The sequence below is a fragment of the Camelus dromedarius genome, chromosome 17 (assembly GCF_036321535.1).
Source record: "Camelus dromedarius isolate mCamDro1 chromosome 17, mCamDro1.pat, whole genome shotgun sequence".
Taxonomy (NCBI): Eukaryota; Metazoa; Chordata; class Mammalia; order Artiodactyla; family Camelidae; genus Camelus; species Camelus dromedarius.
Window position 1 is genome coordinate 1019797 of NC_087452.1, and position 12147 is coordinate 1031943.

General features: G+C 56.5%; 1 protein-coding gene across 7 annotated transcripts in view; it reads right to left on the reverse strand.

Moving 5' to 3' along the window:
* The window catches only part of MGLL (monoglyceride lipase), a 190061-nt gene that overhangs the window by 45522 nt on the left and 132392 nt on the right, over positions 1-12147 (reverse strand). For all 7 annotated transcript variants that reach the window (XM_031471070.2, XM_064496161.1, XM_064496160.1 and 4 more), the window contains exon 3: positions 9235-9341. In XM_031471070.2, coding sequence (XP_031326930.1) covers positions 9235-9341 — 107 coding nt within the window. The remainder of the gene's footprint in view (positions 1-9234; positions 9342-12147) is intronic.

Here is a 12147-nt window from a genome sequence, read left to right on the forward strand (position 1 = left end):
CCACATGATTCACCACTCTGAACTCAGACAAACCTAGAGAAGCCACCATTTTTAAGCAAATGCCTCATAATTCAGCACACGTTCTCTGAGCCCCTGGTATGTGCTAGGTACCAGGCGGGCTGCAGAGACCAGCCAGCCTCGGTTGCTGGGTCCCTGTCCTCAGAGCACGTTTGTGACGGACGCACTGAGACAGGGGCCCGTGGTGTGGGAGTGATGCCCGGGGAGGTGATGACCACTGGCCCTGCTTTCTGGGGGTGACCAGGCAAACCCCTTCTTCCTCACTGCTGCGCCTCGTCACAGCTGCTGTGTTGGGTGGGGTGTTCTGGGCCACATTGGAGGTGAGATGCCAAGGGAGTGTTGTCTCTCTAAGGCTCCTCCATCTCCGGCAGGCAGGGCCTTGGCTTCCAGAATCAGCGCAGGAGCCCACGATGCTCTGCAGCCACGCATGTGTGGAAGGGCCGGGGCAGACTGCGCCCCGCCTCCGGCCCAGTTTCCAGCCCACACCAGAGGTACTGCCGGCCCTTTTTTGCAGATGAGGAAACAGAGGCCCAGAGAGGCCCGGGTGCAACACTCAGGCCGCCTCTGTCCCAGCAGGTCCTGTAGACTCACTTCTCCAGCCCGGCCCCTGGGGGCCCAGTTCTCCAGCTTGGACTCACCTGGCCTTCCCCCACAGAGCTTCCTTCTCGAAGGTCCACGCCAGCACCGAGTACACGCAGGCTCCTGTCCACGAGATGTTCCTGGTGTGAGCATCTCAGGCGAGGCATTTATTCCAGGAGAGAAATCAAGGCACTGAGGGCGCTTCAGGGAGCTGCGAGCAGGAGCTCTGGTTCCGGCCCTCCTGCTCCCACTTGTTCCCTGACCTGCGACAATCCCTCCTCCTACTTCAGAAGCAACTTGGGGAAACCAAATTAAGTGAAGGCTCCAGCTCCAAGAACCCTTGGGAAGGTTTCTGGGGAAAACGCAGCGGGGCGTTTATTATTTGCAAGTTGGTAACATTGCTGTTTAAAAATTGTCACCAGAGGCTTGGTGAGGCACCTCGTCTGCCAAACGGGGTCCTTTCTCAGCTGGGAGGGACCCGCTGGCTGCCTTCCCCCCTCTTCTGCTGGCGGCCTTGGCACTTGGCAGTGTCACAGCTGATTATTTTTAGCTATTGGCAGGTCGGCCATCCCAGTCACATGCTGTTTAGCTCCCACTTCAGAAAGGCTCCAGCTCACAGAACAGAGCTGATGCCCCCTCCCCCAGGCAGCCCTCTGTGGCTACCTAGGGACATGTTTCAGTGCAGCCAGCACTGGCCCTTCCTGTTTGAAACTTATCTCCCAGTGGCTCCTTTCCCTGGTTCACCTGTAGCCAGGGTTATTTCTAACGTTAATTTACTTTCACACTTAGGGAGACTGCCGGGATGGGCTTGGTCCCAGGAACCTGGAGTCCTGGCTCCTCCCTACCAGGTCTCCCCACCTCTGCAGTGAGGAGATGGGCCTCCCAGGCAGGCTGTCAGTGACCAACAACCAACGGTAAGAACGATCATGATTTTGGCTTCAGTCATGAGTTCGAGTGCAAGAAGAGGCCCCGCTCACAGCCCTTCTGGGCCAGGTTCCCTCCTTGGTGCCCCCAGGTAGCAAGCACCTCCCAGGAGCTTGACATCGGGCTCCATCATCACCTGGGTCAGGCCCCTGACTGCACAGCCCAGCTGGTGAGCAGAGGAGCTGGGCTTCGAAACCAGGCACCCCTCACCCTAGTCACTCCGGGCCCCGGTCTCACGCGGGCGGAGGAGTCTGCAGCCCCGACACTGACCAGGGACAGGTGCCTGATCCACCTGACTCGAACGCCTTCAGGAGAACACTCAGTATTTGCAGATGGGAAAAAATAATCCAAAGTAACTGTTACCTAAGTTGGGTGCAGACTGTTTAAATTTAGAAGGTGTCTGGCGCGTGGTGGGGAGGCACTGGCCGCGTGGGGCATGACGCAGGGCATGTGCTGACGCGCCTCGGCAGGTGCTAGGCCTGGTGGCACGCCGACCCAGAAGCCAGGGAGCAGACGTCGGGGAAGAAAAGGCCCCCAAGGGCACGTCTCCAAGGTGGGTTTTTCAGACACCAGTGGGGCACCTGCTGGAGTCCCAACCAAGGGGGTCAGAACGACGACTAAAGTTACCAGCCTCCCGAACTGCCCGGCCAGCAGCCCATCCATGCCTCGGCGCCGTCTCCAGGAGACTTCCATGGCTACCACCCCCAGCTGTCCTCCCTCCTGGCTCTCATTTGCTCCCTGCTTCTCTTGGAGTTTGTCTCACTTAATCACTGACCCTATGCGGTAGGTCAAGACTTTGAGTCTTCTCTTGCTGGAGAGGAGAAAACAGAGGTTCAGAGAGGTTCGGTAACTCGCCCAGGGTCACACAGCAAGTAAGTGCTTGAGCTAACTCGAGCCCAGGTTCTCCAGGCACCGAGGTCCATGTTTGCTCCACCTCCAAATGTAACCCATGTACACATTATAATTAGGTTCATTTTTTTCTCTGTTCCTGAACTGTGGCACAGAACGTCTGTAGCGCAGAGAAGAATTTCCTTCCCTAAAACTATCTATCCCCTCTTCCTTCTAGACAAAGCATCACATGCAGGTAACTTGACTATTTTTTCTTCCCCAACAAGCGACTCGTATGAACACTCCAGAAACTGCTGCTTCCAGAGACATGGAGTGAAGTCCTAAATACTTCGATCTCGGGTCATAGGAACTGTTTTGAGTGAATAGACACTCCCCTGGAGGAAATTCCTGCTGAAGGTAACTGGGCGGCAAGTTATCAGGCAGCTCCCGCCCTGAGGGAAGACACCACTGGGCTTCCAGCAGCATCCATTTGGCTTTCAAAGCCCCTCGTGCGGAGGCTGATTTGGGGTCTAGACGGAAACTTGCCTGTAACCCTCAAAAGGGCTACATGTTTTTGTCGCCTGCTTCACGTGTGAATAAATGAGTGCACTCTCCCCCGTAATCACTGTCTGCATTTCTTTGAAAATGGAATCAGCGGTGGGCAAAGATGGGACATCGCAAAGGGAAGCCCCAGATGCTGAAAAGCGGCTGCTCGGTCCTGCGGGAGGTCTCGTCGTGGGCGTCGCGTTTGGACTGAGTACAACTGGGCGCCTGAGCCACTGGCTACAGAGAAGGAACCTGTCACCTAATCTGAGGGAGCTGAACAATGAGGTTCTCTCCTTGAAGATCGTGTCTGGCGACAAGGTGAAGAGGGGTCTTGGGGGAGGGCAGTGTGGGTAATTACTGAGCACCTACTAGATGCCCAGCAGGTGCCATGTCACATTTCCTCACCAGGCAGATACTGTGACTCAGCTGCAGGTGGGGAAACAGGCTTAGTGAGGGGTAGTGTCCTGTCCAAGGGCACCAGAGTCCTATGCTCTGAAGCTTTTCCCAACGATCATTCCCCAGGGAAGACTCACATCACCTCCCCTTCACTGCAGGCACACTGCACGCTTCACCAGAGCCCTCCATGCACGTCTTCTACAGCACATCTGCCTCCTCCACTGCACTGGGCCTCTGGGAGGAGTACCTGGGTCCTGGGATGAGGTACCTGTGTCTGCGACATTTCCACAGCCCACACCCAGCACAGAGCTGACACATGGCAGGCTCTTGGACAGTATCTGCTGTAGGAGGTGCAAGTTTGCCTGCCGCAGACATTACACTTTCAAGTTTAACTGTGTCGACACTGCACCTTATTTGAAGTAAATTCTACGCAAGAAATACCTGTGATGGACCCTGCCCCCTTCTCCCTGGACTCTCCCCAGCTGAGTTGGGAAATCCTGGGGTGGGCCCGGCCGTGCGGGTGTCCGAAGCCTTCCCGGGGCCCCTGACGCCGCTGGGGTTTGGACCCGCTCTCTGGTTCTGTCCTACAGCCACACTGACCTCCCTGCTGTTAGTACTACTATCCTACCTTCATTTCACGGATGAGCAAGTGGGGGCTTGTGGAGGTTTTTGTTTTATGCAAGAAAGAGGCAGGTGACCAAACAAACACGTGTCAGAGACGTCTATCCAAGGTGGCAGGCCCGGGGACGAGCGAGGTGAACGAAGAAGGACGAGCAGGAGGAGGGAACACAGAGGCCCGGCAGGGGAACCGGGGCAGCAGGACGCTCCCCTCTCCGACAGGCCTGCAGTGAGCTCTCTGCGCCCACCCTTGGACGGAAACACCCCTCTCTCCCCGCCACCGACCGCCGAGAACTCCTCAAGCATCAAAGAGCAACTAATAGCAACTTTTTTCACTCTCATATTTACTAAGGCAAGCAAAAATAACCCATTTTTCAGACACTGCAAACATATTACTGTTAACTGACAGCAATCTATTTTAGAACAGATCCAGCAAAGGACCTTGACTCAAAGCTCTCCCCGTGTAGAAAACACACACACGTCATCCTTTCCCCCTTGAACTTCCTCAACACTCTGCTTCTGACTAGGGGGCCCCACCCACAGAGACTCAGGCATAACTGCTACCCACAAACATTCCCTCAGAACTTCCTCTTCTCACAGGCCCCACCCCCGGCTGGGTTTTAAAAAAAACCTTTAAAAAACCACACACACAAACTCCCTTTAACACTTTCTCTCAAATATTTGCAGATAATTAATTCACTGTTAATCAGTTAAGAATGGCTCTGTTCTACTTTGTAAATAAAGACAGGGCGACTCCAGCCCCACAAATGTATTTCTGAACACGCGGCGGTGGAGACAGAACGGCACCCCCAGCAGGTGGGCCAGGGGTCCAGCCGCCTCCTCAGCCCCTCTCTCCTGCCCACGCTGCTGCTCCGAGGGGTTTCCAGTGAGTCACCACCAGCAGCTGGTGTCCAGGATGGCACAAGCCCCACTTTCTCAGTGCTGTATTTAGAGCAGCACAGAAACTCCCAGATGCCCCTCCACTCCCGCCTGCCGACCCCTCTCTCGTCGGCTCCAAATGCCTCCGGGGGGCCCTCCCCGCTCAGTGGCCCTCCCAAGCTCCAAGTGTCCCCAGGTCTCATCACAGAGCCCTGGGCTTCTCAGGCCAGGGGCTCGCTCCCCTCCATTCCCGCTGCTAAACTCCAGGGTCCAGCTAGACCCTTGGGCCGGAACGCCCACCTGAACAGGATATAATCATGTAACCGCACGTACCTGTGTGCCTGTGTGGCCTCCTCTCCCTGGCACAGTGGTTCTCAGTCTAAGCTGCACGTTAGACTCCCCGCCCTTCCCCAGTGGATTTTAAAGGTCTTGACGCCCCAGCCACACCAAAGACCGAGAGATCAGGGTCTCTGTGGAGCGAGGGGACCGAGGCACCAGTATTTTTCAAGTTCCCCAGTGTCCTGGGGCAGCCCCAGCAAGGACCACAGATCTCAGTGATGGGCACCCCCTCCTTACCCACTCTCTTCCCCACAAGCTCCTACTCACCCAACAAGGCCCAGCCACCTTGACGGCCTGCCTCGCACACCCGTGTTTCAGGCCTCGAGGCTCCTCGACCCAGCTCCTAGAGACAGTGGCCCCTACCCTAACCCTGGTTGCCAGACCCAGAGCTCCAGTGGCCACCCTGCTGAGTCCTTCCACCTGCTAGTGTGAATATTCTTGTGTGGGGGTCTTACTGTTGGTATTTAAGGCGCCTCTGGTCTGATCTCTTCTGGAGCAGAGACTCCCTCGTCCATTTGGCAGACACTGTGATGCCTCTGCTCTCTGCTCAATGCCGGCTCCGATGGCAGAGGAGAGGCTGTGGGGAGAGGGGCCAGCTCCCTGCACAGTGACACAGTCTTGGTCAGCCAGGACCCTGGGCCTCCACCACAAGGAAGAGTCACCACTCAGGATAAAAGACACTCTGATCCAGCAGGGACTTCACAGGAGCTGCCCCACTTGGAGGGGAGGACAGGTCACTCCCCCAGGACGCCAGCTGCTGTGTCCACGCGGCTCTCTGTGTGCATCATCCAATTCACAGTTAACGCATGTTTGGAACCTTAACCACCACTTACGCATCTTCACATCTAAACCTGATGAAAGCAGATGGGGGGTGGACACGGCAGAAGGGTGACACTGTGAGCTAAGTACAGCTGATCCTCAGAAAAGATACAAAGTAGAAAAGGTTGAGAAATGCCCTTAAATACTAAGCCTGGAAGTGTGGGCAGCAGAGCCAGAGATGGTGAGCACGGGGTCCGTTCTGCGCCCTTCTTACTGACAGAACCCTGTTTGGATCTGCAAATACGCGGCTAACCAGGTAGATTTCCTGCCTTCCCTGCCCCTGGCAAACGAGGTGCAGCTGGAATTTGCCCTGAGACTCTAAGCAACGTTTGCTTCCTGGTGTGAGCCCAGTCCCTTCCCCTGTGTGGCTTCTCTCCTTCCTTCTCAGGCTGGAGCAGGTATTCGTGGCCACAAAAGCCACGGGCCCAGAACGGCTGAGCAAAACTGCAGGCAAAGCCTTGGGCACCGGCGGCACCGCCCCACCGGCCGCAGGCTCTGCGTGTCAGGGGACAAGGGTAAAGCTTTCTGTTAAGTTACCTGGTCAGGGGTCTGATGCTGTCACATCGACTGGCACGTGTGGTGTGCAGGCTCAGCTGTGCCACCGCAGACCCTCACCCTTGAAATGGGGGATGACAACTATTTCGAGCGGGGAGATGACGTATGGAAAGGGTTTGGTCGGAGACTGGGGTACAAATGGCAGGAATGTAATTCTCACATCTGGTAAAGCCTTTCGTGCCCATGAGGTCATCCTGTAAAATTATAAGGTCAACAGAGGACAAACGTAACTGGGCACCTTGCCGGGTATGCCAGGCAGCACGTGCTGGGACACAGCCAGACCGTCCCCCGTGGCGTCTCCAGATTTCTGTCCAGACAAGGACACACTGGGGACTTCGGCTGAAGTCAGGGCAGCATAGCGTCTGCAGCGGCAGCAGCGAAGCCACGGTTGGTAGCTCCCTGTACTCCAGAAAGACTTCCACACCCGTTGCTTCCTCCTACCTTCACTGCGGGCTGGACAGGTGGCCCAGCACAAGGGCCCAGACCCCTCCTTCCAGCCTCGGAGTCCCCTGTAGGGTTCATAGTGTGGCGCAGCAGCGGGTCCACACCGGGGCTGGAGGGGTCCCGGGCCGGCTGAGCGGAGGGGAAAGCCCCCGCTTCATTCTCTTACTCTATCAGTGCACTACCTGACCACTTGGTAGATGTGGAAACTAAGGCCTGGAAGGGTTTGGCCTCTGAGATCCACAGAAGTATCGCAGTCCAGTGGGCACTTGGACCCAGTGTGCCTGCCTCCCCCGGCAGAGCATGGGGAGGTCGTGGGCCCCCCAGCGGTGTTTTCAGCCTAGCCCTGCTTCTGATCCTCCATATACACCCCAAGTGAGTCCAACAGCCCCCGACCTTCTCCCCACAGAGGCTTTATTTACTTTAAAAGCTGTGTGGGGAAGAGTGAGGACTGCACACATGTCTGCAGGATTCACTCCTGGTGTGACACAGGAGGCCAGGTCACAAACCAGCAGTCCCAGGTTCAAGTCCCTCCTGGTTCACGCCACGTCTCCCCACGCGAAGTGCCACAGCCCAGGTCACTAACCACCAGGAGATGCTCCTCCAGCCAGCAAGGAACCCCAGGGGCAGTCCACCACCTGCCTTCTCCCGCGGAGGAAGCCACACTCACTCATCTCTAGACAACAGAAATCACCCTGCGTTCATCTCTTGAATATAACACCTCCCTTAGGCACTTGCCAGAGAGATTTCCCATGAGTCACTGGAAGAAACCAATAAATCAAGGAACTTAAAACAGTGAACGTAAGCAACCGGTTTCGAGCTACATTTAGAATGCCACAGAGAGCCAGGCCTGTTTCAGATGTTATTCTGGAAATACCAAAAGGTAGGCTGTTTCTTCTTTCTTTTCACTCTAAAGAAGAAGACTTTCAAAATTGTGTTTCAAAGTTCCCCAGTCAGACAGAGTAAATAAGGCCTGTCAGCTCCTCGCTCCCACAGACGTGGCTGAGGACAGCTGATAAGACAGTGGTTCAAGCAGTCGACGCCAAGATCCAGAACAGACACTTGACATTCCAGCAGGAGGTGTTTAGCATCTGCACACTACAAACAGCCTTTTCTTTCAGAGTGTCCCCATGTTCAGTTCACTGCAACAGACTTGAATGGAGACAAATGTGATCAGAAAAGAAGTCATCCGATCGTGGGCCTGACAGTGTGGAAAGTGCCAGAAGAATGAATGACATATCCAAGGTAAAATCGGGACAGTCCTCCAACAAGCTCTCTCGAACAGTCTCACAAACACTACTGGGACCGTTTGCAAAGCACTAAAGAACATCACAACCATAATAAGAAAGAATTTGGTCAACATTCTCAGTTACGAGGACCCTTGCATGCATCTGGCTACAAAAGGCTCTTGGTGAACTGAACTACAGTTCTTTATGCGCAAAATACCCCAGCGAGCTCCCCTCCCACAACCAGGACTCTGAGCCTCGTCACTGCTCCTCCCTCTTTGTGGCAATGTCACTTAATTATTTCCAAATCAGATAAAACAGAAGCGACATTTCTGGATCTGGGCCAGGATGATAGATCTCTACATTGCAGTCGTGCAGAAATCACTGTGTTCAGCCATAGGGAGTTCCTCATTCTAAAGATTGGTAGACTGAGAAAGAAACGTGCGAGCCTTCCCAGCCACACAGAGCGGAGATGTCACCCAGAGGGGTAAGGACCCACATACTGATTCAGGCAGCAAACGCCCTCCTCTGATGCTTCTTGTGGAAGAATCAAAGACCTGGCCTCGGGGAGGGGCTGTGGGTGCGTGTATGTGCGTGTGCACGTGCCTGGGGTCTTCTCATGGCCACGTGGCCCTTGAGACCCTCACTGTGTTCCTGGCTGAAATGCTGTGTTAGCATCTCGAGGTCACACTGGGCTGTAAATGGCACTGGTTCTGAGGGCACTGTGCCCACCTGAAGCCCTGGGAGAAAACCAGGGCTCACTCTGCACAGAGAGCGTTTCACCAACCAGCGAGAGGAGGCCTTGGCCTGAGGCAAGTTCTTACATAAACACATTCCGACTCTGGATGTTTTCAGTTGAAATTTCTATTCAGCCTGCATTCAATCCCAGACTCAACAGAAACTGCTGGTCAGACATATTTTTTGTTTACGTAACTACATTTCTTACTTAGAAACATTCTGTGGAGAGTGCCTTCTCCCAGAGTACTGCGGGAATCAGAAGCAAAGAACTGAGGAGGAGGTGATGGGGGAGACAGGCTGGGGGCCACACTGCGGGCCGGGTACTCACCGTGGTCGTGGGCAAACACGAGCAGCCCCAGGCCCACCAGCATCCGAGCCAGCTCATCATAGCGGCCGCAATGCTCCCCGGCTCCATGGGACACAAAAACCAGGGCCCTGCAAGGACGAGAGAAGCCATTAGGAAGGCCAGACCCCAGAGGCCGCAGCCGCGGCAGGACCGGGCTCTCATGACATCAGCAGTGAGCCTGAGTGAGAGGCAAGTGCTGTTAGAACACGGGGCCTCAGGGTCACAGGGGACAGCAGGTGCCTTTTCACTGAGCACTCACTACATGTCAGACCCTCTGCTGAGTCCACGTGCACCACTCCTAGTCCTCGGATCGTCCTACACTTTACCTTCCTGACAGCTGAGAGTGAAACTCATAGAAGTTAACTGCCCAAGTCACACAGCAAGTTGCAAAATGTGTATCAGAGCACTTCACCACCCGGCTTTCAGGTCTCCAACGGGCCACCAAGTGGGCTCAGAGTACAAGCCGTCCTGTCCCCTCCTGGTCCCGCCACTCCTCCAGCACCTCCCCGGCTCTCGACCTGTCCTCACAGGGGCTTCCAGACTTTCCAGCAGCACCCAGCTCTTCCCACCTCAGGACCTTTGGCCTTGCGGACCCCTCTCCCCCAGATCCCCCGCAGCTCCCGGAAGGGACAGCTCAAGCACTTTACTGTCCTTTGGGAGCTGGGCAGCTGCCAGATTAGCTCAGCCCACAGTGAATGCAGATGGACAAGCCAGGTCATGCGACCGCCAGCCTCTCCCTGCGCTCAGGGCCCAGTGGGCGGAGGAGGACTTCAGGGGCTCACTTAGCGTCCAAAGGAGCGGCACATGGCATCACCACCACTGCCTGAAGGTGCTTGCTGCCAGAACCCAACCTGGACACAACACGCGGAAAACTGCTTGCACTTACCCCACAGGAGCTGCTTCTAACCCAGTAGCTCTCAATGCTGGCCATGCCCTGCAGTCACCTGCAGAGCTTTCCCAAGTGCTGAGGCCAGGTGCCACCCAAGAAGAGCCTCTGGCGGACAGGTCTCGGGGGGAGAGCGGCCCCCTGTCCTCCATGCTGCTGGGGCAACAATACCGCTCAGCGGCCACGTGGGACCTCCAGGCAGGGAAGGCCGCCCCTCTGCCTGGAGACTCCCAGCCACCGTGGAGCCGCTCACCTCTCTGAGAGGCACACCGGCGACCACAGGCCAAATCTGGACTGATGGAGTGGCTGCTGCCACCCCTCTGGAAGCAAGCAGAGCAACCCGGCCATCCGACTGCAGGCAGCAGGGGCCTCAGCCGCCCCCCTCTGCCAGGTGGGCAGCACTGCAGGCCCCCCTCCCCCAGACCCAGCCCAGGCATCTCAGCAGACACATGCTCTGACTGGCCTCATTCTGCTGCTGCCCTAATTGGGGCTCTCCCAGCCCCTGGATTCAGCTCCTGCCGGGACCCCAGTTCTCATCCATCGGTCTTCTCTTCCCGCTCACCACACTCCTTGTTCCCTGGATCCAAGCCCAATTCTGTTCCGTAGACTGCCTGAGCCCTGCACTGACTTCCCACTGCATCAGAACAGAGCCTGCTGCCCTGTGGTGATGCCCTCACCCCTCTTCCCAGCTCTCAGAAAAGCCAGCGGGATGAGGCGTAGTGTTTGCTGATTTCTCGGTGTAAACGTGCCCCTACGGCGAGTTTCAAGTCAATAACATGACATCACCAGACTCGGGGTTGGGGAGGGTGCACACAGTCGGCTCCCAGAGCCAGTCCTCACTGGCGCCGGCCTGGACCCTCTGCACCTGCTGAGGCCTCTGCTACGGGACTGCCCCTCACCTCCCTGATCTTTGCTTCGACCATCACTTGGGTCTCAGGCCTCTTCTGACACGTGAGTGCCGCAGTCTCTTCAATTCTCGTCACCGAGAGATTCCTCGTCTGTGGCCACGCTTCATGTCCCCTCCCCGACCAGAAGGCGCTCCCCAGGCAGAGGCCTGACTCAGCTCGTACACTGCTATGTTCTCAGCTAGGGGACCCAGTACACAGTAAGGATGTGCTGATGGACCAGATGACCCCAGGTCCGGGTCCCCTGCCCTCAGCGGTCCCCGGCACTCGAGGCTCACGCCCAGGGGCCTCAGGAAGCCTGTGGGTCTTGCTCTACTCTGTCCACCCACCCGTCCAGACTCCCCTCCGCCCGCCCCCCAATGCCTGCAGGCTACGGGCCCAGCCTAGGAGCTGCCCTTGCGGCTGGCTGGCCCCCAGCACCTCTGCTTCCCGGGCCCCAGCCCTCCCAGCTCCCCACCTGCTGCCATAAGCACAATCAGCCACTCCTGAGTTGTGTGTGTTTACGTTTTGTCTCTCTGGGAAAAGGGAACCCCCACATAAGGCTTTCCGAAAGAACTTCCACATTCACCGTCGCTGCATGCTGGCCACCACTTGGAATGTCTCCTTCGGGGCTTCACACGCTACCGTGATTCTACTTCAGCTCCGAAACATACAGCACTCTGGAACCAAGACATGGACTAAACAAACACCAGAGTGGCCAGGAGGCTGTGGACAGAGAGCAAACTCAGAAACCAGCGCAACTTGGTTTGACTCCAAGCATCACTATGTGTGACCCAGCAAGGCAGCCGGTCACACCCAGCCAGACTCACAGGACAGCGGAACCAGGAACCGGTGACTGAGATCATCCAGACAGACTGGCTCAAAGCTGATTGCTTTCGTGCCAGACCTGGGGACACGAGGTGGACAAACAGCACAGTCCCTGTCCTCACACAGCTGACAGTCTGGCGGGAAAGACAGACACTAAGCAGAGAGCACGCATTAAAGTGTGTTTTGAGAGTGCCGTGAACCCAGAGGGGCCCACAGGCACCTTGTCTGGACTGGAGGGGTGGCTGGGGAGGTCCTCTCGGCATGTGTGAGCCAGGAAGGCTGAGAAGGACACAGCCT